The sequence below is a fragment of the Podarcis vaucheri genome, assembly GCF_965113315.1.
Source record: "Podarcis vaucheri genome assembly, chromosome: 4".
In the NCBI taxonomy this organism is placed as follows: Eukaryota; Metazoa; Chordata; class Lepidosauria; order Squamata; family Lacertidae; genus Podarcis; species Podarcis vaucheri.
This window is the reverse complement of record NC_138762.1, coordinates 15,268,251-15,294,321: the sequence shown is the minus strand read 5'-3', so window position 1 is coordinate 15,294,321 and position 26,071 is coordinate 15,268,251. Positions and strand designations below refer to the sequence as shown.

At 46.5% G+C, this 26,071-nt stretch overlaps 1 protein-coding gene across 1 annotated transcript in view; it reads left to right on the top strand.

The window, feature by feature from the left end:
- ME3 (malic enzyme 3) overlaps positions 1–24,614 on the top strand; it is a 93,067-nt gene extending 68,453 nt beyond the window's left edge. The window contains exons 8-15 of the mRNA XM_082219349.1: positions 10,010–10,119; positions 15,350–15,447; positions 16,601–16,714; positions 17,793–17,898; positions 18,037–18,179; positions 20,433–20,606; positions 22,107–22,205; positions 23,870–24,614. Coding sequence (XP_082075475.1) covers positions 10,010–10,119; positions 15,350–15,447; positions 16,601–16,714; positions 17,793–17,898; positions 18,037–18,179; positions 20,433–20,606; positions 22,107–22,205; positions 23,870–24,031 — 1,006 coding nt within the window. The 3' untranslated portion in view covers positions 24,032–24,614. The remainder of the gene's footprint in view (positions 1–10,009; positions 10,120–15,349; positions 15,448–16,600; positions 16,715–17,792; positions 17,899–18,036; positions 18,180–20,432; positions 20,607–22,106; positions 22,206–23,869) is intronic.
- The last annotated feature ends 1,457 nt before the right edge of the window (positions 24,615–26,071 follow it).

Here is a 26,071-nt window from a genome sequence, read left to right as displayed (position 1 = left end):
CTATGGGGCAGCTGTGGCTTTACCTACCCCACACCTGACATTGTAAGGCAGGTGGGTGTGGCTTCACATGGCCAATGCATCCTCAGTTTGGGAGGCTTGGCCCTCCTGAATAGGCTCATGAGCTAGCGGTTTCCCGTAAACGACATGGGACCCAAATATCTTAAGAGTTACCTTCCTCCATAATGAATTGCGGGGGGTTGGACTAGATGACCCTTGGGTCCCTTCCAGTTCTAAGATTCTATGGATCTGCCTGACCCTTGTGATCATCCATTGAGATCCTCTTCCACGTTCCCTTAACCATCTGCAGTACAGCTTGTGAGCACAGGAGACATAGCCCTTTTTTTGATGGTGCTAAAACAGTTCCAATGCCCTGTGAAAAAACTGGGAAGATAGTTAAGCAAGGATTAAAATGATTTTTAGTTAAATCACCTGCTTTTTAATAATTAGTTAAGTATACATACATTTGCATATTGCAAAATTATCTCATGCTTCAATTTAATAAACAAAAACTACCACTCTGTTTAAAAGAAGGAACATCTTCAACATTTTCTTCTCCTTCAGTACTAACCTAGATCCAAACTGTGTTTAAAAAAAAATTAAAGGGTGTTTCCTTATCTTACAGCATCACCGGTTTTATTTTTCTCCCTCCGCAATTAAATTGGTTTCCAATTAAGAAATTAAAGTTTTGTTTGATGCACCTGCCAATTAAACGGCAAGCTTATCATCTCGGCGAGGTTGTCATTCTCACCATTCCAGCAGAAAGGGCAAAAGGCAGAAATTCCAGGGGCAGATGGGGGGGTGGCCAAGCTGGCACTCCTGGGGAGTAATCCAATTTAGTTCATGTTTGCAGGTGAACCTATCTAATTTTGCACTTTCAGAAATGATGTGTGTGAACAGCCATTCTTTGAAATTCACACTTCTCTGAATTTTGCAGTGCACTTCTTGAGTTAAGTCACTTGTAGCAAAACGCACAGAGAGAGAGAGAGAGTGAATAAAAAAGCATATATTGATGAAAAAAGCATTCAAAGAATTATATTACAGTGGTGCCCCGCAAGACGAATGCCTCGCAAGACGGAAAACTCGCTAGACGAAAGAGTTTTCCGTTTTGGAGGTGCTTCGCAAAACGAATCTTCTATGGGCTTGCTTCGCAAGACGAAAATGTCTTGCGAGTTCCTGCGGGGTTTTTTCCTCCCCCCCCCCTTTTTCTAAGCCGCTAAGCCGCTTATCAGCTGATCCAATAAGCTGATAAGCCGCTAAAAGCCGCTAATAGCGCTAATAGCGCTAATCCTCTAATCCGTCAATGGGCTTGCTTCACAAGACGAAAAAACCGCTAGACGAAGAGAATCACGGAACGGATTCTTTTTGTCTTGCGAGGCACCACTGTACTGAACATTGCACACAAAATATGTCAGGAGAAATTCACACTAAGATGCCAACGAGTTTTCATGAGCGGGTTCAAGGGGGCGATCGTAACTCGATGTAGAAATGTGGAGAAGTAAACATAAGGGTGGAAAAATGAGAAACTAGAGAGGAAATTAAATTGACAGATTCAAAAATTCCCAGGTGCCTCTAGAGAAATTGAACCTGACACCAAAATTCGCTGGTGAAATGCTTAAAACAAATATGACCTTATGCTATTTCTCTTGACCTCATTTGAGGCCTATTCACACTGACCTGGAAATAAGTCCCACTGAACAGAATGGGACTTACTTCTGAGTAGGCATGCAAAGGATTGCACCGGCTAAGCTGAAAAACCCTGTGCAGACTTGCAGGCTCCACCGAACTCGGTGGCGTTTGTTTCCAAGTGAAGAACGTGTAGGATGGAACTTCTTATATCCTCCTCCCCTTTGCCTCTTCCCTCTCTGCAACACTGTGCCGCAGTCGTCGGTCTCCAGGTATCGGGGAAATGCTGGATTCTGGTCCAGCCTCAAAGCTCCTGCTTTGTGTTGGCATGATGGGTGTCTGAGCGAGCGGCTCGGATGCGCTCCCACACTCTCAGGAGCGCTGTCGCTGAAGTCTCATTAAACTGTCAACAGCCTTCTCCTATTTCCTTTCACGCCACACACCCATTTTGCCAGGCTGACTGTGAAAAAGAGAAGCTCGCTCCCTTTCATCAGCCCTCCTCCCCTGTTTTGACAGCAGGCCGCAAATCCCGAGAAGGCAGACACTCGGGACGACCGGCGCAACTTTGCTGTAGGAGGAGGACAGCAGGAAACATTGTTGAGAAATGCTTCATTCAGCCAGTATCCCTGACCCAAAGCTCCTAGGGATGGGGGACCATGACGTTTCCCATCCCCAGAAGTTGTTGGCGTTCCCCATCATCTCTGACCATTGGCCATACTGGTAGGGAGCTGTTATTATTTTTGCCCTTCGCCCCAGGGCAGGTTTCAGCATTATAACGCAATATTAAAAACCATTTAAAGCAACTTGCAGGCACCAAGGTTGGTCCGAAAAATATCCATCTTGAGTGCCAAAAGACAGAGCAAAGAGGTATATCTTCACCATTGGCCAGAAGGCCCCAGGTGCAACTCTGTGGAGAGAGAATTTCACAAATTTAAGGGCTGCTGCAGAGAGAGCACCCTCTTCTGGTCCACCACCAACACTCCTAAGCTTCTAAGTGAGAAGGAACTACCAAGAAGGCCCCTTTTGCTGATCGTAGAACCCAAGGTGGGTCTGTAGAGACAGAAGTGGTCTTTCAAGTATTTGGGACCTGAGTCGTTGAGTTGGAATCCAGCAGCATCTCAATGGCAGTAGGAGGCTTCAATCGCCTTTAGCTGACAAATTCGTGTTGCACAATTAAAGTAGATTTTGAGCTCCTGCACAACAAACCCGCTTCCTCCCCGAGTCCTTTCTGCAGCCAGGAAAATGACAGGTGAAATTCATCATCCAGAAGTGTGGGATAACGTGTACTTGACACCCAACATTGTCTAACCTCCCCACAAAAAAATCAGGACAGATGCTCGCTAAATAGCCAGCAGGCAAATCACAATGGATTCTGAATGCACAGGTCATCTGAAAGCACTCACGAGAAGCGGGTTGGTGCAGTACGCCTGGGAATTTTCTGCCAAGTATTCATTTGTTTGCAGAGCCCTGCTGAGAGGCTGTGCCCTTTGCTCCAGCTGAGTGCCGGTTCCTGATACGTGGTGACGTGGCAAATCTGTTCTTGCTAACAGGATTGTGAGGCCAAAGGCAACCAGCTTTATTAAACGCGAACCCTGGAATTTGGGGCCTTCTCCAAACTGATGCCAAAGTTTTGTACTCGTTTTGCGTTTTGTACCACAAGCCCTGTGTTCAGTTCCCCCTCCCCAAAATGAGCAATTTACATCAAACTAGGATTTACTATCAGTTTGGAGGGGATTCCAAATTTCAGGGTTTGAATCTAATAAATCTTATGCAACCTCCAAATCCCCCCCCCACACACAAGAGATTTCTTAATATTTTTATGTTGCATTGATTTTCTTATCCCTTTCTGTTTGTTTCTGCCAGTTGCGCTACCTCTTTTATGAGTAGCCTTGAGTGACCTGGAATAGAAAGAAGGGATATGAAGACTTCCGGGGTTGGCGCGATCTGGGAATGGCGGATTCCCTCCGAGCTCCGGAGGGAATCGGCTCAGCGGGGGACGGGTCTTTGCCGTGCCGGCGACACGGGGACCCTTAAAACCGCAGGCACGGAAGCCTGCGGACTGAAGACTCGGTGGGTGCCTTAAGCGCCCCCCCTGATTCGCAAAGAGCCTTTTTAAAGGCTGCGGAGGGGATACGGGGGGTGGCGTGGCACCGAGAGTCCATCGCTACCTCTGCTGAGCGAAGCCGCGAGCCATGACCGGAGAGCGCTGACTTCCTTCCTTGAAATTCGGCTGAGAAAAAGAACCCGTGAGTTAATTGAATTTGGATTCTAAGAATTTCACCTATTGAATTTGAGACGATCGGGGGATGTGTTAAAAGGAAGTCCGCACCCCCCCCCTTGCAGACGATCCAGAGCAACGATAAAAGAACTAAGCTGGAGTGCCTACCCTGTAAAGGGTGAGTTTAAAAAGACAGTAACTTCCAAGATTTGGAAAAGGAATTTTTTTGAGCAGGAGAGAGGAGTGTTGGAAGGGGTATATTTCTGTTGTAAACAACCCCCCCTCCCGGGCCCGGGAATGTCCTACTTTGGAGCTTGTATAAGAAGAGCAGAGTTTGACAGCTGTCAAAGCTGTCAAACGGACTGTTAATAGTAGAAAAATTGTTACTTAAGACCCCTCTGGATTAAAAGGAGTTACAATTGAACTAAAATTGTTGGAAACAAAGAATCAATAATAAGACAGAGGACTGTTGGAGAAAAGAACACTAAGTAACCAGATTCCCTCTAGGGGGAAATCTGTGGAATTACAATGGCTGTGGATGGAAAGATACTGGGAGAAATCGAAAGGATGTTTTATTTGGTTGGAATCTTACAGGAACAGACTACGGCTATGAGTGAACAATTGATGACCTTGAATCCTGAAACAAGTAGTTCTGTTCAATGTAATGAGAACCTGGCTGAGAAAGAATCCACAGCTGAGCCGGAAATGGTAACCAAAGAAGAGGAGAAGACAAAACAAGAAAGAGAAGAACTGAAATGGGAAAATATTGTCCAGAAGCTGACATCTGTGGAATATAAACAAGGAGACTATTGGACTGAACCTACTACAAATCTACGAAAGATCCAGAAGATGAAAGTGGAGGCCCTGGGAATTTATGAAATCAAGGAATTTAAAATAAAGAAATATAATTGGGGCCTCCACATAGACTCTGACTTTGATTATGTTCAAAATTCATGCCTTGTGGAAATTCCTCAGCAGTTGCTTGCAAATATGGGAAGAGATTTTGGACTGACTGTGAAAGAACTCTTTCGAGACGTGAAGACCGACATAAAGGATTGCCAACTAGGCCGGCGGAGAGGGACTGAAAGAGATTTGAGAGCCTCGGACGTGAGGAACCCGGGCTAATAATTGCTATTTTGGACATGTTTTCGGAAGGGACACAAACCGGGGAAGGGAGGGAGGGAAGAATCCAGTTTCAACAACACTTAAGACTATGGGATTTAGCAAACAAGATTATTATTTAAGACAAAATGGGAAATCGTTGGAAGGGAACTGAGGTCCAACTTAGAATAAATTTAATTTTGTTTTTTTATATATATATATAAAGGACTAATATTAAGATGGATAAGGAAACGCCAATTTGCTGATATAAATTTGGGAATAGGGATGCAAGGGAGGGGGTGGGGGGAAGTCAATGACCAGGGTTAGAAAATAAGTTTGTTTGTTTTTTTTGGAAACTATATATGTTTGTTGTTTTACTTTTCTGTTTGTTTGTTTTTATGTTTTTCGTGTTTTTGTCTTTGTCTATATAAAATGTGAAAACCCAATAAAAATTTTATAAAGAGAAAGAAGGGATATGAAAACGGGTTTTAAGAAATACCGAAAATTGTTACACTTTTTCAGTCTTGGGTGCCCACTGTCAGATCCAACCACTTTAAGTGGGGACTCTCTAGTCGACCTGTTTACTGAGTATTCATCTTGATTTGCATGTTGCAAGGCTTGCATAGGGGTTATAATATTTTCTATCCACATACCTATTTCCTGCAATAAGCTACTTCGTTGTTTTTCTTACCTCCAAACATCTCCCAGTGCAAACATCTCCAGGGAGAAGTCTGCTCTCTAAGCAAAATTCAGCCCCTTAATCCTGCCTTCCTCTGCAACCCGGGAGGGTTCCAAGAGGTAATTGGGACCAATTATTCCAAGACTCTGCTTCTGCGCTTATGCCTCCATCCATGCCACCCTTTCCCAGCTGTGAGAAAACATTGAGTCATGTGAACTTTCCCTTGCAGTTTGCAGTCCAGCAGTAACTGGACTTCATGTGATGTTAGCGCACGTTTTCATAGACCGATTTCTTTAGCCCGATGAGTCTGAGGTGACCTTTCGTTTTCCTAATCGTGCAGTTTTCGCCCTTTCTGATTTTTGCATCATCCGCTAACCAGGAATGCATACTATTTCCCCACTGCAAGCACTCCATGCTTGCCGTGTTACTCATTCTCTCTGCTAAACCCATCAGGGCAAACCCTGGGCTGGCCATCTTCTTTTACTAGCTCAAGGGAAGAGAGCCTAAACTTGGGGGAAGCTTCTTTCCCTTTCTCCAAGTGAGTATTTCGGCAGGAATTTTGACGCTGTACACTCTCTCTTGTAAACGTCAGGGTCCGCGTTGTGAAGAGTTTGCGAGGGCAGAGCCTGTAAGTGGGTCATCCGTGTGAAACTTGCAAGAAGCTGCCAGAAGGCCAATATTTTTTTTTAATGCGTTCATGGTTTCGGTTCTGCACTGGAAGCACAATTTTGTTTTCTTCCGGATGAGCCAGCAGTTTCAGAGTTTGACCCACAGGACTCAGGCCAGGGCACTGTTCATAGGTGCCCTGGGTCTTTTGAAGTGGGTATGGGGTGGGTCTCCTCAGGTCCTTCTTGTGGGTTTTCCTTTGGCATCTTTATTGAAGAAGAAGAAGAAGAAGAAGAAGAAGAAGAAGAAGAAGAAGAGGAGGAGGAGGAGGAGGAGGAGGAGGAGGAGTTTGGATTTGATATCCCGCCTTTCACTCCCTTTAAGGAGTCTCAAAGCAGCTAACATTCACCTTTCCCTTCCTCCCCCACAACAAACACTCTGTGAGGTGAGTGGGGCTGAGAGACTTCAGAGAAGTGTGACTGGCCCAAGGTCACCCAGCAGCTGCATGTGGAGGAGCAGAGAATCAAACCCGGTTCCCCAGATTACGAGACTACCGCTCTTAACCACTACACCACACTGGCTCTCAATGCAACACATTGGCTTCTGTGTTGCATTAGATGGACCTTTGAGCCGATCCGGAAGAGCTCTTCTGCATGCCTGTGGCTCTCCTCCTCCTCTCCACCTCTTCCTTAAAAAGAAAACAAGACACTGGAGCCCTTTTTGTGGTCCACTTTGGGATAAGGATACGGCCTCTTGCAGGTCACATGCTTCCAGCTGAGAACCAATCATTTCAGCAAGGTTCTGTGGGACACCGGATCACAAATCGCATACCCCCCTACCAGGGCCGGATTTAGGTTTGATGAGGCCCTAAGCTACTGAAGGTAATGGGGCCATTTATATATCCAGCTGTCCTTTGTCAACCGCAAATTGTTGCTGCTTTTTGTGTTGAATATATGCTGCATATATATAGACAGGAGTGCCTGGCGTGCTCTGGTCCAGGGGGTCACGAAGAGTCGGACACGACTAAATGACTAAACAACAACAACATATGCTACATGGTAATTTATGGACCTAATAGGTATCTAAAGCCATTTGCACATGTTACTGTGCAACCAGTCTATGCAGAATGTAGGCACCCTATATATAAAGCTAAAGGGGCCCCTGACCGTTAGGTCCAGTCGCGGACAACTCTGGGGTTGCGGTGCTCATCTCGCTTTATTGGCCGAGGGAGCCGGTGTACAGCTTCGAGGTCACGTGGCCAGCATGACCAAGCCGCTTCTGGCGAGTGCACGGAAACGCCGTTTACCTTCCCGCCGGAGCGGTACCTGTTTATCTACTTGCACTTTGATGTGCTTTCGAACTGCTAGGTGGGCAGGAATAGAAATGAGCAAACCAGTGATATTTTAGGGAGCAGGCTGGCAGGCGGGGCCCATGACTTACATCATAGGCTGACTCCAGAGCACGGCACCAAAAAAACAGAAGGAAAACTTACCTTGACGCCGTACGTCACCACTCTCCTCTTCCTCCTTGAGCCACGGAACTTCCGGAAGTACGTCTGCATTGTTTCGAGGAGGAGGAAACTGGTCGCGATGCTGCAGAGGTCGGGGCAACCTTCCCTGGGCCACTCTGGACAGCCAGTGTCTCCCAATGTTGTGCAGGCTGGGGCAACCTTCCCCAGGACACTCCATTCCATGCAGCCTCTCCTGAGGCTGCGGAGCAGGAGGCGGAAGACAGAAAACAGAAATAGGAGAGGGGAAGGGGGGCCAGGGAATGAGTTGCAGCAGTGAGTGGGAGGGCAAGAAAGGGTTTGGTGGCAAGGAGGGGGCGAGCGATGGGATGGGGGGTGCCCCAGATTTTCCTCTCAAAATGTTGGGGGGCTGTATGAGATAGCAGCATCTAAGTGGAGATACGTTTCTATTTTTTTAAAAAAAAGAATGAAAGGAGCTTTTATGGCGTGCTTTACAAGTGGCCCCTGAAAAACGGGTACCTGCCGGTAGAATGAATAGGATGAGGGGCCTTTGTAAGAATTGAGTGCTTCCTCCCCCCCCCCCCTTCAAAGGAGTGGGTTACTTGTCTGGATCAATAAAGAGAGGCCATCATTGGACCTTCCTGCTGACAGGCACTTTTTAGCACCGTAGCAGGGGAAATTGTCCACAAATATCGAGGACAAAAAAAGGCCCCGTCTGAGAGAGGCTGACAAAGGCTGGAGTCTTTTTAAAAGCTGCAATGAATGAGGCTCTCAGTGGCCTGGCTAGAAGCGAAACATGATTTGTCTGGTTTCAGTTTCTGATTTCAAGCCCTCGGTGTGTCCCACTTGTTCACGCCAGATTTCTCAGGGAGAGCTGTGCCAAACTTTCCCTGCAATGCTTGAGGTCCCAAAGGCAGCAGTATTGTGATTATGATTATCCATACGCTGCAGGGTTTAGTTCTCTCTCTTTTCTTTTTTGTCACTTGGGCTGCCTCCCGACTGTCACCGTTCTTCGCGAGGGATTCAAGCGCACACCAAAAGTGTAGGTTTGCACAGTTAAAGCAGGTTAAAGGGCCCTGATAGTAAAGTAAAGGGACCCCTGACCATTAGGTCCAGTCGTGACCGACTCTGGGGTTCCGGCGCTCATCTCGCTTTATTGGCCGAGGGAGCCGGCGTACAGCTTCCGGGTCATGTGGCCAGCATGACTAAGCCGCTTCTGGCAAACCAGAGCAGTGCATGGAAACGCCGTTTACCTTCCCGCTGGAGTGGTACCTATTTATCTACTTGCACTTTGACGTGCTTTCGAACTGCTAGGTTGGCAGGAGCAGGGACCGCGCAACGGGAGCTCACCCCATCTCAGGGATTCAAACCACCGACCTTCTGATCAGCAAGCCCTAGGCTCTGTGGTTTAACCCACAGCGCCACCCGCGTCCCTCAAAGGGCCCTGATACACCAGTGCAAAGCACAAATCCACTTTAAAGGAGAAACTTGGCTTTCTAGAGTTTGGAAACTGACAGGGAAGTGCTTTGGAAAGTGTAAAATGAACAAATCACTAACAGGATGACATATAAGCACCCCGCAAGCAAGCATTAAGCATTAATTGTGATTTATTTGCATTGAGGTCCTATAACCCCAGTGCAAATCAATCACAACTAATGCTTAATAAAGACCAGGTACATTCCTAACTTCCATGTAAGCTTTGTGCAAGAAAATTCATCATGAATGCTCAATAAATATGTCATTTAGAGGAGCATGTAGTCATTGAACATACTAATGACCTGCTGGCCATATGTCTATCTCTTGTTTATTCATTTACATTTCAGAAGACATTATTGATTCCTGCCCTCCTTGTAGCCCACAAGCACACAAATGCCAAAATCAGAAATTTGCCTCTTTAGTCGTCTGTTTTGTGCTTCCAAAATATAGATGGCAAAGGAATTGGTTTTGAATGGGTTTTTTTACACCGAATTTGATGGTTCCAAGCCAACGGAGAGTGCCTTGTGTTGGACCATCTTAAACTGAGCACCTGTTTGACATGCAACACTAGCCCTACTCAGAGTAGACCTGTTGAAGTTAAAGGCCATGACTCACGTAGGTTCATTTCAGTGGTTCTACTCTGAGTAGGACTTCACTGAATGCAACCTATTGCCAGCATCTTTTAATGGTTTTTTAAATAATGTCGACCAGCCATGTGCAAAATTAGAATATTCTATAACACTGCACGAAGATGGATCTTCCATTTCTTCCTGGAAAGATTTGCGCTGACACCAGACTCCAGCTCAGTTAACCTTGGTCTTTCTTTTGAAACCTGCAGGTATGGGATGAATTGCCTCATTCAGTTTGAAGACTTTGCCAACGCCAATGCGTTCCGCCTGCTCAACAAATACCGCGACAGATATTGCACGTTCAATGATGACATTCAAGGTAAGAGATGCAGAGCGTTCGCTGACGAGACATGGGACTTGGTACCACGCTGCGTGGGGTTTCGCATGCAGCTGCTCTCCGCTGTTGAGGAAATTGGTCAAAGGATGAGCACAGAAGCTGCATGGCATCTTAGACGTGGATGTGCTGAATTAGCTCATCCCAGACTTGAGGAAAAAGACCGCAGGGGCATTCGGAAGTGTTGCTGGCAGCAGAAGACACCCATTAGTACAACTATCTGGCAGTAAGAAGACTCATTTCTTCTTGGCTGCTACTGTGATGTCAGTAACAGATGGTAAGGTTCTGGGCGACATGGAACTACCATCAACTGGGTTTCTCTGGGGCTTGTTCAGCTTTTTGCAACGCCTCGTTGATCTTTTCCTTTTTAAGTACTGAACAGATCAGTGTTTTTGAGCCTCTTTCCTGCTGTTGGGGGCTGGGGGCTTTAAATATGCTTGTATTAGGCTACTGAGGAATGCAAATTCACGGTCACATTGCAGCCTTTTAGGGTCAGTTGGATTCTGGATTACACTTACACTTACACACACACACACACACACATACACACACACATCTTATTCCTTTCACTGATGCACTTTTCTTCCACAAACCCCACCCTCTGCTCCCCTGTGAAACTGGAAAGATAATTGGAAAATACCGTTAGTTTCTTGCATCAGTAGACCCCACTGGTAAGATTAAGGGCCCCTACAGATGTCCTTCTCAGTGGCGTAGCGTGGGGGGTGCAGGGGGGCCAGCCGCACCGGGTGCAACATCTGGGGGTTAGGGTTAGGGGGCGCAAATCCACGGGTTAGGGGGCACAAATTACTTGCCTTGACCCGGGTGCTGACAACCCACGCTACGCCACTGGTCCTTCTCATTTTGCATCCACAATTATTTGTGCTCATTCTGGTATCAAGGTGTTGTTGTTGTTGTTGTTTAGTCATTTAGTCGTGTCCGACTCTTCATGACCCCGTGGACCAGAGCACGCCAGGCACTCCTGTCTTCCACTGCCTCCCGCAGTTTGGTCAAACTCATGCTGGTAGCTTCAAGAACACTGTCCAACCATCTCGTCCTCTGTCGTCCCCTTCTCCTTGTGCCCTCCATCTTTCCCAACATCAGGGTCTTTTCCAGGGAGTCTTCTCTTCTCATGAGGTGGCCAAAGTACTGGAGCCTCAGCTTCAGGAGCTGTCCTACCAGTGAGCACTCAGGGCTGATTTCCTTAAGAATGGATACGTTTGATCTTCTTGCAGTCCATGGGACTCTCAAGAGTCTCCTCCAGCACCAGAATTCAAAAGCATCCATTCTTCGGCGATCAGCCTTCTTTATCGTCCAGCTCTCACTTCCATACATCACTACTGGGAAAACCATAGCTTTTACCTTTGTCAGCAAGGTGATGTCTCTGCTTTTTAAGATACTGTCTACACCTGCCAAAAACAAAACAAAAAAAACACCAGTCTGGAAGGACCAAATATTAGCCTAGTCTCAGAGCAGCATGGCCAGAATCCAGGCTGGGAAGATGGGGGAATGTCTTGTCCCACACTAGCTGGAGGGGGATTGTGGTGACATTTAAAGCAGAATAAGCATAACTTGTGAACAATGGTGCCTTAGCTGAAATGGGGGGTGACTCCCAAGAGACAATTAAAGCTTTGATTGCAGCCTTCCTCTCCCTTTCCAAAGGAGACTTACAGCTGGAATCCTAAACACACATTCTTTCAAATAAGCCCCATTGAAATTAAAGCCACTTACTTGCAAGTAAACATGGTGAGGGACTGGGCCCTTAGCCAGTCTAGCTTCCCTTTGTTAATTAAGGAATTCTGTTTGAAGTAGAAACTTGCAAGTTTGCCGAAAGCAAAGAGACCAGTTTACAAAAGAATCCCTTCAGCAATCTGTGGCAAGATTTATTTTTTTAAGAGTGACCCTTTGGGATTAAACAAACATTGATTAGCCAACGGTTTGTGCAAAGCAGCTGCGGACACCTTTTTTTTTTTAAACCCCCCTTCAAGTTCAGCAAACTGTAATCCCAAAGATAAATTATTATTCTGTGCCCAGGGTGCATTAATTTTGTTGTCTTTTGAGTAATTGGAGAGCGAGTGAACAAACATGTGGAGGCGATGGAGGATTAGAAACACATTTTGAGGAGGGGAAGAAACCCTATTACTGGTTCTTGTCGTTGCACCAAAGCCTTGCAACCTTTTCATCCTATCTGGAATTGGATAGGATTATGAGTAACGACACACCCTGTCTCGCAGGGATATAGGCTTCTTAAAACCACATCACAGAACAGGCTGAGTCATACAGCAACATCGATTCCTCAACCCACTCACCCCACTTCTTCTATCTTTATGAGAGCATTTTTTAAAAAATAAACACCCTGAATTTATTTGGCAGTGTCCACTTAGTTAGCTGTACAAGCCAACTATTAAGCCGTAGCTCCACCTAGTGGAAAGAGGAGTGCAGAGCAGTTTTGAGATGATGAACATTCATATACAGTCATACCTCTTCTTGCGAACGCTTCATGTTGTGTTTCTTTGGGTTAAGAATGTGGCACACCCAGAAGTGTTTACTTCCGGGTTTCGCCACATGCACAGAAGCGTACTGTGCAGTTCGCACATGCGCAGAAGCGCTCTATCATACTTCACACATGCGCAGAAGTGCTGCTCTGGTTGTGGACTTTTCAGGGTGCGAACGGCACCCCGAACGGATGGTGTCCGCAACCAGAGGTACCACTGTATAAGATGATAGATAGATAGATAGATAGATAGATAGATAGATAGATAGATGATAGATAGATAGATGATAGATAGATAGATAGATAGAAGATGATGATAGATAGATAGATGATAGATAGATAGATAGATGATAGATAGATGATAGATAGATGATAGATAGATAGATATAGATTGCTGTTGTTTAGTCGTTTAGTCATGTGTGACTCTTTGTGACCCCATGGACCAGAGAATGCCAAGCACTCCTGTCTTCCACTGCCTCCTGCAGTTTGGTCAAAAGATAGATAGATAAATAGATACCCTTTAATCTTTAGTGCAAGAATGGATTATTGCATAAAGGCCTTTTAAAGTGATTATAGGAAGCAACAAAGACCTCAACGGAGGTCTTGCAAGCAGCCTTCTAAGAAACAGTGGTTTGATTACATCTGTAGGAAAGTTTCGTTTGAACCAGGGAGGAAAACAACTGTGTTTCAGGCAGTGAGCTGATAGGTCAGCACCCAGAACACAAAAACTGCCCACTGGGTGACCTTGAGCTCGCCACTGTCTTTCCCCCTAAGCTTCCTCACAGGGCAGAGGTCAGCAAGGTTTATCTTGCCTGGGCCAGATCAATCCCTTGGAGATCCCTCCGTGGGCTGGATCCCGCTCCTGCGATTTTCGGTGTCTGCGCTAAATACTAAATAACTATAAAATGAGTCCTAAAAATACACACTGCAAGGGTAAAAAGGTGGTGGGTGGGGGGAACCAATAAAGGACTAAGCCTAGAATCCTACCTGTGCAACTTCTTCAAAAGGAAAGAAAGAATAGCTCACCTGAAGCATGCGGAAGGAGGCGGATTGACAGCTGAGCCAACATTCATCTCACTGGATTTCATGAATGCCATAGCAAATTGTAAAGCTGTGTTCACACTGCGGGCAAGGAACCTGCTGTGATTACTCTTCAAATAACTGTCTGTATTTACCCTTTGATGTGGAGTTTCCTAACACTTAAAAGCAGAGCAGCAGCACCTGCTGGGTTTTAAATGTTGTCTAGATTGCATGCTTGCCCAAGATAATGTTGAAATCTCTCCCCTCCTGAACTATTCATTATAGTTTTCTCTGTGCCTAATTGAGACAGGCATGGAAGGGTGAAGGAAATTAAAGGGAAATCTGTGTTAATTTTTAATCCTAGCTGGATAAATGTTTCCTAAGACTGTGATCTGAAAGACTGCTAATGTGCTCAGTGTTCTGCTCATGGGCTTTCTGGAGATACAACACAAGACGACAAACATTTGGGCTTCTTGCGTTCCTTTGTTTTTCATCCATGTTCAGTGCTGCCCATCTTTCATTTCAGAACGAACCTGAGCAATCCACAAGCCGCCTTGTGTCTCTCAAACGTGGGTCCCCAGCTGTTGCTGGACTACAACTCCCATCTTCCCAGCTAGCAGGACCAGTGGTGAGGGATGATGGGAGTTGTCATCCGACAACAGCACAAAATACTACCAAAATACAAAATCAGGCATTCTAACAATCAACACATTTAAGACAGGCAGCAAAATACACTTCAAAGCAAACACCTTGCAGAACTTGCACCATGTTTCAAAAGCTGCTAGGGACAGAAACCTATTTGTTAACCATTTCAAATCGGCAGGAAGTTCCATAATTTTGATGCCACCATTAAAAAGCCCTGTTTTTTTCAACTGTCCAACGGATCTCATGAGTAAACGGGGCAGAAAACAGTTGCCTCTGCTGCTGATTTTGAAGCCCTGGGAAAGTTTGTCTCTCTTGTTATCTCTGTGTTCCCAGGGACATTTCCAGCAACTCTGGCCAAAAGTTTCAATATAAGGAATAATTCCTACTCAAGAGTTGAAATGAAAAACGTGTGTATTCTGCTAAGAATAACAGTTTGAAGCTAGTAGTAAATTTAAACACAACGTGTAAGTACGATAGTTTTAAAGTAATGGTAAGTTTGGATACAACGTTTAAGTACAGAAATAATGTAGTTTCAAATATACAGTGATATAGTACAAAGGTACATGAACAACAATTGTTTTATACAAGTCTCAATAGCAGTCAAAAAGAGTCCACATTATATAAAATCAGAATAAGGAATAAAGAATAAAGGATCAAATGGGGCCAAAAAGGAGTATCCGGAGTTTGAATCAGATGTACGACTCAGTAGTGGTAACCAGGACAGGGCCCTGTTTCGGAGTACACGCCTTCTTCAGCTCGGTTTTTTTACATTATTTCTGTACTTAAACGTTGTATCCAAACTTACCATTACTTTAAAACTATCGTACTTACACGTTGTGTTTAAATTTACTACTAGCTTCAAACTGTTATTCTTAGCAGAATACACACGTTTTTCATTTCAACTCTTGAGTAGGAATTATTCCTTATATTGAAACTTTTCGCCAGAGTTCTTGATATAAGCTTTTCAGTGCAGTTTCAACAAGAACTCCAATTTCTTTAACATTTCCAGCAACGGCATGTGACTCTATGGGATTTGGGGTTGTTGCTTTCTTTTCCCAGGAACTGCTTCTGTTGCAGTAGCTGGCATCCTTGCAGCCTTGAGGATCACAAAGAACAAGCTTTCTGACCACAAATTTGTCTTCCAAGGAGCAGGAGAGGTAGGATCCTGTTACTCTTGAGGAAAGGCCGAACAAGTCACCGTTTCCCTTTTGCTCATTCCTTTTTCTCTTTTTAAATAGCTGAACAGAAATTTGAAAGCAGTGAAGTCATCGTAAGCCTCAGGAGGCAGGGGTAGTTTTGAGCTTCGCCGCTCTCCTCACATGGTAGCTTTGCAGAAAGAGATTACACAGCTGTGAGGGAGACGGCCCAGAACGACCCTTGTGTTTATGGCTTGGGATGTGAGCCTACATTTGTGCCAAGTCCCTAAAGATCCTGCAGCGTTTCGTAGAGAATGAGACATGATCCACGGCTACCCATATTTCACAGGCTTCTGCTTTGTGTCTAGCGAATGAAGTAAACAGTGCTTCAGATTATTTTAATTAACAAAAAAATAACACACCAAAACCAGCCAGAAACCAGAATCACCTCCCTTCCCAGGTGATTTTTCTTTCTGGTCCCCCCCCCCCCATTGCGGGAATGAATTAGAATTACAGAATTGCACAGTTGGAAGAGACCACAATGGTCCTCTAATTCAACCCCTTGGTAAATGCAGCTTCTACAGTGCAAAAATGGATAACCACCCGATCATCTCCTTAGGAGTCTCCAGCAAAAGAGAGCCCACTACCTCCCAAGTCTGCCTGTGGTCACTATCAAACAACTCTAACTGATAGGCAATTTCTCCTAATAGAGGAAATGATTGCTGGTAGTGGTTGATTAGATTTATATATCGCCTTTCATCAAAAGGTCTCAGAGCGGTTCAGAAGATAAAAGCACAAATAAATAGTTAAAACAGAAAGAATACCCCCCCAAAAAAACCCCACAATTAAAAGACTGTAGAATATTAATCAGCCAAAGGCCTGGTTGAAGAGGAACGTTTTTGCCTGGCATCTAAAAATACGTAATGAAGGTGCCAGGCAGGCCTCCCTGGGGAGAGCATTCCACAGAAGGGGAGCCACTGCAGAAAAGGCCCCGTTCTTGTGTTGCCACCCTCGGGACCTCTTGTGGAGAAGGGCTTCAGAAGATCACAGAGTCTGGGTCTGTTTACATGGGGACAAGTCATCCTTGAAAATTGCGGTTCTGAGGCTTTAGAGGTCAAGACCAGCACTTTGAATTGGGCATGTCATCGGTTGTCTTTTCTGTCTGTGTTTTCAGGCAGCGATGGGCATAGCTCACCTGATTGTGATGGCCCTGGAAAAGGAAGGAATTTCAAGGGGAGAAGCTATCAAAAAAATCTGGATGGTGGACTCCAAGGGACTCATTGTAAAGGTATTAACAACAGGTCTATGCTCCCCATCCTGGGGCAAGTCTGGGGGAAGGCGGGGGGGTGGAGAGCAGCTTTGCAAATGTTTGGGATGGTTCAGTGCAGAAATGAAAGAAGCCTATTGTGAAGAGCACCTATTGGCTAGCACCCATGGCCACAAACACATGTATGCCAATATAACTTGACAGTCCAGCATGCTGCTGTATAATACTTGTCTGTAATGCAGTTTGCAATGGTGAGTTCACTCATGGAATCCTGTCCATTTTCATCCTCTGTTCCTTTTGAAAACCGAGCCCAGTTCCCCAAGGCCTCTATACATAGGAATATATTAGTTTCTTGGATTTCTCAAATCCTCTTCCCTCCCCCCTTGCTCCAACCCCAAGCATTTGGGATAGATAGCTAAAAAAAAAACATTAACACATGTATACTGACAAAACCAAATAGAATGAAATATCCATTGAATAGAAAAGTGGTGTGTCAAATTTTAAGTGATGCCATCTTCTCCCTTCTTTAACCGTCAAAAGTCAATGCAGCAAATGGCATTCCCTCCAACATTTCTCCGATGAAAATGGGGACATCCCATTCCATAATGATAATTTTGCTATTTATACCCTACACATCTTACTGGGTTGCCCCAGCCACTCTGGGCAACTTCCAACATATATTAAAACATAATAAAACACTAAACATTTTTAAAAAACCTTCTCTATACAGGATTGCCTTCAGACAACTTGGGGGGTCGGATAACTCCATACCCTCCAATATTTCTCCCATGAAAACAGGGACATCCTAAGGAAAAGTGGGACATTCCAGGATCAAATCAGAAACTGGGACAGTGTCTGTAAATAGGGACACTTGGAGGGTCTGAAATTACCGTCTTGCACCAACTTCAGATAGCACTCAGACTTGGACTTTGGGGGGGGGTCTCCAGAGGAAAGGAGCTTCTCCAGCATTTGTGGGGCACCCACCAAGAACAAGTCATAAGTTCTTGGTGCCCAGGTGGCATAATCTTAGCAGATACCTGGTGTTAGGGCAAAGGCGACTGCTTCAAGTCTATCACCTTTTGCTTTGTTTGACTCCCAGGGCAGAAGTCACTTGAACCATGAGAAGGAGATGTTTGCTCATGACCATCCCAACGTGAAGACCCTGGAGGAAGTGGTGAAGGCAGTAAAACCGACAGCCATCATTGGTAACTGTTATGCTCCCAACTGCTTTGGAACGCTTGCTATTGTTTTTATATTTTTGCTTTTAAGCAGTGCTTTTTAGACTGCAGCCTTAAGAGATAAACCATTTGCTGATGCTTTTGTTTTTCCTTTACCTGTTGCAGGTGTGGCTGCTATTGCTGGCGCTTTCTCTGATCAGATTCTGAAGGACATGGGGTCTTTCAACAAGAGGCCAATTGTGTTCGCCCTGAGCAACCCTACAAGCAAAGCAGAATGCACTGCGGAACAGTGTTACCGCTTGACCGAGGTATAAGATTCCCCTTCCTCCTGCTTTCATTTCATTTTTGATTAATGAATTAAATTTAATAATTGTGTACCACTTGACTGCAAGGAAACCTCTAAGTGGCTTGCAAAAATATATAACGGCACATTAAGGTTACTGGTTTTAAAAACAAGCTAACAGTTAAAGACAGCTGCTTTAAAAATATTACTACCTTGCCACCCCATTCTCTGCTGAGCCGCTGAATGAAATTACAGAATTCCAGGCGCTTCCCCAAGGTTGTGCTTCCGTTGGGAAAACTGAGACACAGCGGAAGCTACTAGCTACTGTCTTTAAGATATATGGTTTATTAGAACATGTATACACTTGGAGGGGATGTGGATGGTGCTGTGGGTTAAACCACAGAGCCTAGGACTTGCCAATCAGAAGGTCAGCAGTTCGAATCCCCGCGACAGGGTGAGCTCCGGTTGCTCGGTCCCTGCTTCTGCCAACCTAGCAGTTCGAAAGCATGTCAAAGTGCAAGTAGATAAATAGGTACCACTCTGGCGGGAAGGTAAATGGCGTTTCCATGTGCTGCTCTGGTTTGCCAGAAGCAGCTTAGTCATGCTGGCCACATGACCCAGAAGCTGTACGCCGGCTCCCTTGGCCAGTAAAGCGAGATGAGCGCCGCAACCCCAGAGTCGGCCACGACTGGACCTAATGGTCAGGGGTCCCTTTACCTTTACTAATGATGTGATGTAATATATATATATATATATATATATATATATATATATATATGCTTTCGTAGATTTTCACGGGTACAGGAATGCAGGTTTTGGTGTCTTCGGGTGTCTTCCCGTGTAAGAGTCGGGGTGTCTGTGCGACGTTTCGACGAGGTCTCACTCGTCATCTTCAGGCTGGTGCTTTCGGCTTCTTGTTACTGTTCCAGTAACAAGAAGCCGAAAGCACCAGCCTGAAGATGACGAGTGAGACCTCGTCGAAACGTCGCACAGACACCCCGACTCTTACACGGGAAGACACCCGAAGACACCAAAACAATATATATATATATATATATATTTGTGTTAACACAAGATTAAAAGGCTTTCCTGACCATTTAAACAGGTAGCACTGCTGTAAGGTATTCTGTGAAATTATATTATAATTGGTTGAAGTGTCTTCTGGAATTTGGCATCCCGGTAGAAATGGAAACCTGGAATGATGTGCTCCCCAAACTGAGACAGGAGCATTTCATAGTCAATTATTGGGGGGGGGGAGCTATGGAAAAGTCCAGAAGAATTAGCACAGTTACACTTCCCCTGTCCAAACATTAGAAGGACAATGGCCTGGTTCATACGTCATGCTAAGGTAAACTATGGTCTAGCCGCAACTGGACCTAATGGTCAGGGGTCCCTTTACCTTTATACACTTGAAAGTCTGCAGCGGAGGGGGTGCAGAACATTACAGCCCAAAAGGGTGTCAAGTTGCCCCTCTCATCGCTTCAGCAAAAGCAGCAGTCAGTCATGGCTCTTGGTCTCTCGGTGCCGTTTCCTCCAGTCGGCAGTCAAGATGTTCTTACCTCCAGCCCCCGCCTAGAGTTCTGGCCTGCCCAGCAGCTCATGGAATCGCAATCATAGAATTGTAGAGTTGGAAGGACCACGAGGGTCACGTAGTGAAGTGAAGGACATGAGGCAGGAGTTGATAATGCAGGTGAGCTGTGCAGGAGCAAGCTGCCAGCCAGCTCTGTGGAGGCTCCTTTTATTGACACAATATGCAAATCCAGGCAGATCCATTTTGGGCTGTGACCTTTACACATCTTCCAGTCCCGAGATCATGGGGTGGTACAAAGTTATTTCCACCGCGCTATTTTCCCCTTGCACAATGTATGACGAAGGAGACAAAGGTCATAGACAGGACATGGCAGACTATTGAGACCGCCAAAGGTTAGACAGAGGGCAAGATGTTCAAACAGCTCTGGCCTTATCTGTGGGGGGGGGAGTGTGGTCCGCACCCCAAGGTCATGCATGCAGACAGCTGAGGCTGCCCGCGGGCAGGAGTGTGCTCCATTCCTACAACGTAGTCTAACCCCCTGCAATACAGAGTGGGTTCAAGGGGGGTGGCACACGCTCTACCACCGATGGAAAGGGCACCGCCCCCCTTCTTCTGCCAGTGATTGAAGAAGTAAAGGCCGCTGCTACGAAGGCTGCAAGCTTCCTTTCGGTTTCCACTTCTGCCCAAGCTGCCTGGCGTTCTCGCAAGTCTCTCAAGGTGCCCAAATCTTTCTCGCTCTCTTTACAGGGCCGAGGCATATTTGCGAGCGGGAGCCCGTTCTCCAAAGTGACCCTGCCAAATGGACAGACCTTCATCCCAGGCCAAGGGAACAACGCCTATGTTTTCCCGGGAGTTGCTCTGGGAGTGATCGCCTGTGGAGTCCGGCATATCTCCGACGATATCTTTCTCACCACAGCAGAGGTTTGGGAATTTCCTTTCATTCTGCCACCATTACGGTGGCAAATTTCTCAGGACTGCACCCACTACCCCTTTCTGCCTCATCCTTTCAGAACTCCTTCCCAGGGCACATACACCTTTTGGTTTCAGGCCTACCGCCCCCCAATTCCCCTTTCTTACAAGGCGCAGGAGCAGACCCGGGTTTATCTGTGAGGGAAGCTGTTTAGTTTATTTTTCTGTTTTAAAATTTATACACTGCCTTTGAGAGAAGACAAGGCTAAGGAGGAAACTCTACACAAATCAGGAGTGGAGTCCCTAAGATGGTTGGATGGTGCCTTGTACGCCTCCTTCCGGCAATGTATTGCTCTGCTTTCCTTTGGACCACATCAGTGAGGCTGAGAGGGGGGGTCTTGTCTTCTGGACAGCCCAGAACCTCCATCCACACTGCCCAGGCTTGTGCCCAGGAGAGGCCACTTACTGTATTTTCCACTCCATAGGAAGCACTTTTTCCCTCTTAAAAACTAAGGGGGAAAGTCTGTGCATCCTATGGAGCGAATGCAAGGGGGAGGCAGGCAGGAAAAGCCCCCAAGAGCCGCACACAAGCTTTGTGTGGCTCTTGCGGGCTTTTCCCCAGGAGGGAGAAGGGACCGCCGCTCCCCAACCTGTTCTGGGGGCTGGGGTTGGGAGAAGCTCGGGCTTCCCCCGCCCCCAGCCCTGCGGCTAAAAAGGAGAAGCCTGAAGCCCCCGGAGCACAGCACAAACTGCCGCTGCGCTCTGGGGGCTTCAGGCAGCTATCCGCAAGCCTTCAGAGCGCAGCGGGAGTTCTCGCTGCGCTCAGAAGGCTTGCGGATAGCCGCATGAAGCCTGGAGAGTGGGAGGGGTCGGTGCACACCGATCCCTCTTGATCTCCAGGCTTCGCTTCGCTGAAGAGGCGCTGCACAGTTTTCCCTCTCTGCGCAGCGCCCCTTCAGTGAAGCGGGAGGAGAAATGGAAGGGGCTCCGTTTCTCCTGCCGCTTCGCTGAAGGGGCACTGAGCAGAGAGGGGGAGAATTATTATTTTTTCCTGTTCTCCCCCTCCTATGGTCCGGTGCGTCCTATAGAGCGAAAAATACGGTAAGTGCTGCTAACACAGCAGTCTGGCTTCACCCCCGGAGGCACACTCCGTTGTCCCTTGAGACAGATAAATGCCGACAAGATTGAAAACAAACAAACAAACCTCGAAGTGATTTTGCAAAACATTCAAGAGATAAAATCAGCAAGGAGCTGAAAACCAGATTGAAATGTACAGCAACATTCTACATGTCTGCATAGGCTTGCCTAAACAAAAATGTCTTTATCAGGCACCTGCTTGATATCAGTATGCAGGGAGTTTCCTATTATCTTACCTAGGCAGCTGGGGAAGGCTGCCTAGGTAGGATAGTAGCCTCAGGCAGCTACCAGTGAAGAGCTGACATTCAGAAGGCCTTCGCGTTTATCTTGCTGAAAATCCGCACGACTCTCTCTCTCCTTTCCTCCCCTTGCTAGTCGATCGCAGAAGAGGTCACTGAAGAGAATCTTGCAGAAGGAAGGTTGTATCCGCCTCTGAGCTCCATTCGAGATGTCTCCTTAAAAATCGCTGTCAAAGTAAGTTTCGTGGCCTTTTCCATTTTAGCGAGGTTGAAATGGTACATCGGAGGCCTTCCTCTTGAAAACAAAATGGTCCCTCTGCCTTTTTGCAAGTACCTTGCAAGTACCTTGCAAAATGGTACTTAAATACTAGGGTGCAGGCTCACCTGACAAGCATATACAGCACAGTTTAAGCACCACTAACTCGCTACACACACGTAAGAGGGGATCAGCTTAGGGCTCGACGAGATCCTCTCGCTTCCCTGCTGAGCATTTGTGGGCATAGCCCCTTGGGAACAGCAATCTAGTTGCATAAATGTGGATATGGGTTAAAATCAATCAAACCCGTTATCACAGTCAGTGACCAGGACACAAAAATACATAGAATAACACCAAAAGAGAAAATAAAAAAATTCCTTCCAGTAGCACCTTAAAGACCAACTAAGTTAGTTCTTGGTATGAGCTTTCGTGTGCATGCACACTTCTTCAGATACACTGAAACAGAAGTTGCCAGATCCTTCTATATAGTGAGAAGGTGGGGAGGGGTGTTACTCAGAAGGGTGGTGGGAATGGGAGATTGGCAGATAGCTGAGATGAGCCTGTTGACGACTCTTAACGACTGCAATAGGTCTTACAGGAAAAGGCAAGGGGTGAGAAGGTGAAGAATGGCTTAGTCATGTATAATGAGATAAGAATCCAATCTTTAAAAGTCAGCACCAACACTTTGAATTGTGCTCGGAAACGTACTGGGAGCCAATGTAGGTCTTTCAAGACCGGTGTTATGTGGTCTCTGCGGCCGCTCCCAGTCACCAGTGCTGCCGTGTTCTGGATTAGTTGTAGTTTCCGGGTCACCTTCAAAGGTAGCCCCACGTAGAGCGCATTGCAGTAATCCAAGCGGGAGATAACCAGAGCATGCACCACTCTGGCGAAGCAGTCCGCAGGCAGATAGGGTCTCAGCCTGCGTACCAGATGGAGCTGGTAAACAGCTGCCCTGGATACAGATTTGACCTGTGCCTCCATGGACAGCTGTGAGTCCAAAATGACTCCCAGGCTGCGCACCTGGTTCTTCAGGGGCACAGTTACCCCATTCAGGACCAGGGAATCCTCCACACCTGCCCACCTCCTGTCCCCCAAAAACAGTACTTCTGTCTTGTCAGGATTCAACCTCAATCTGTTAGCCGCCATCCAACCTCCAACCGCCTCCAGGCACTCACACAGGACCTTCACTGCCTTCACTGGTTCTGATTTGAAAGAGAGGTAGAGCTGGGTATCATCCGCATACTGATGAACACCCAGCCCAAATCCCCTGATCTCTCCCAGCGGCTTCATGTAGATGTTGAAAAGCATGGGGGAGAGGACAGAACCCTGAGGCACCCCACAAGTGAGGGCCCAGGGGTCAGAACACTCATCCCCCCCCCACCACTTTCTGAACACGGCCCAGGAGGAAGGAGCGGAACCACTGTATAACAGTGCCCCCAGCTCCCAACCCCTCTAGACGGTCCAGAAGGATGTTATGGTCGATGGTATCAGACGCCGCTGAGAGATCCAGCAGAACTAGGAAACAGCTCTCACCTTTGTCCCTAGCCCGCCGGAGATCATCAAACATTTTGCACCAAAGTATCTTGAAAGCACCAGATTGGAGGAAGCCACTCTATTCCTTCTCGTCTTTCTCTTGCTTTTAGGTTGTCGACTATGCCTACAAAAACAACTTGGCCTCCTGGTACCCGGAACCGGAAGACAAAGAAGCCTTTGTCAAATCCCTCATCTACAGCCCTGACTACGATTCTTTCGTTATAGATAATTACCGGTGGCCGCAGGAAGCCATGCAGACTCAAAACATTTGATGTTCCTCTCTCTTTTGGTCTTAAAGAGGCTCTGATCCTTAAGACGCTCCTATTTCTAGCACCTCGGATATCAGTAGGTTTTCAGGCTTATAGATTCCTCAGCTTATAGATGGAGGGGGGTGAGCAAGCGCCCATCTTTCCTTGGTGCCATTTTTCCTTTCTTCCTTTCTTTTCGAAGAAAAACGCACACATACCTGAGCCAGAAATGACGCAACAGGGGCCATTTGCGTTCCCAAACAAATGCACTGACACGTCGAGGTCGGCGCAAGATGGCTCCATCCTGTTGTCTTCCCTCTCTTAGTTTAAGTGCATGCCACAACTTTGGGGAAACATTCTGCAGTGGGGACTGCAGATGCCCCAAATCCCCCCCCCCCAAATGCCCCACAGCTCTGGCATAACCCCACTGCCCTTCCCCAGTGTTAGTGCTTGGAACAGAACTCCAGTAAACCCCACAATAGCAGCGGCTGAGAGGCCATACAACTAGGGATGTGGCCAAATCGTGTCAATTTCACTTTCTTTCGCATCTCCCCCCCTCCCCATTCCTAAGCTCAGTTCCCCACAATTCCACATCAGTTTGTGACTTTTTTTAAAAAAAAAAAAAAGGCCACACAGAAATCCATCATATTCTCCCTGATATACACATCCTTGTACGCAATTTTGCCTTATATATGCATTTCTGCAAGCATTTGCCCCTAACAGAATGCATTTTGTACCTTATTTTAATTGACGCATTTTTAAATGCACACTTTCTCCTGATATTGGTATTCTTATACACGTTGGTTGGTTGGTTGGTTGTTTGGAGCAGTGCACCACAAAACTCAAGAGAAGTTCAGATTTAGAAGGATAGCTGTCTTTGATTCAGGAATAATAATAATAAAATAAAATTTTATTTATATCCCGCCCTCCCCAGCCAAAGCCGGGCTCAGAGCGGCTAACAACAGTAAAGTAATACAACATTCTAAAATCAATTCATTATAAAATCAGTTCAAATCAAATTAATAGCAAACATTGGGCTAGAGTGGAATTTTGGTAGCTCTCCGTTGAAATGTGAACCACAACAAATTTCTCCCCCCTCTCAAGCACAAAGCAATCACTGCCACTGCTGCAGTGAGTTGAAGGCTGTTTCAAGAGTTCTTAGACGACAAGCTGAAAGGCGTGCAGAAAGCAACCAAGATGACCAAGGGTCTGGAAACCAAGCCTTATGAGGAACAGTTGAGGGAGCTGGGTTTGTTTAGCCTGGAAAAGAGAGGAGATACGATAAAAGTAAAGTAAAGGTACCCCTGCCCGTCAGGGCCAGTCGTGACCGACTCTAGGGTTGCGTGCTCATCTTGCTGAAGAGGCCGGGAGCCGGCACTGTCCGAAGACACTTCCGGGTCACGTGGCCAGCGTGACGAAGCTGCAGCTGGCGAGCCACCACCAGCGCAGCACACGGAAACGCCGTTTACCTTCCCGCTATAAAGCGGTCCCTATTTATCTACTTGCATTTAGGGGTGCTTTCGAACTGCTAGGTGGGCAGGAGCTGGGACCGAAGGACGGGAGCTCACCCCGCCGCGGGGATTCGAAATGCCGACCATTCGATCAGCAAGTCCTAGGTGCTGAGGTTTAACCCACAGCGCCACCCACGTCCCTTGGAGATATGATAGCCATCTTCAAATATCTCAAGCGCTGGAGCAAGGTTGTTTTCTCCTGCTCCAGAGGGTAGGACACAAACCAGTGGCTTCAAGGAGATGATAGCCATGTTCAAATATATAAAAGGATGTCACATAGAGGAGGGAGAAAGGTTGTTTTCTGCTGCTCCAGAGAAGCGGACACGGAGCAATGGATCCAAACTACAAGAAAGAAGATTCCACCTAAACATTAGGAAGAACTTCCTGACAGTAAGAGCTGTTCGACAGTGGAATTTGCTGCCAAGGAGTGTGGTGGAGTCTCCTACTTTGGAGGTCTTTAAGCAGAGGCTTGACAACCATATGTCAGGAGTGCTCTGATGGTGTTTCCTGCTTGACGGGGGGTTGGACTCGATGGCCCTTGTGGTCTTTTCCA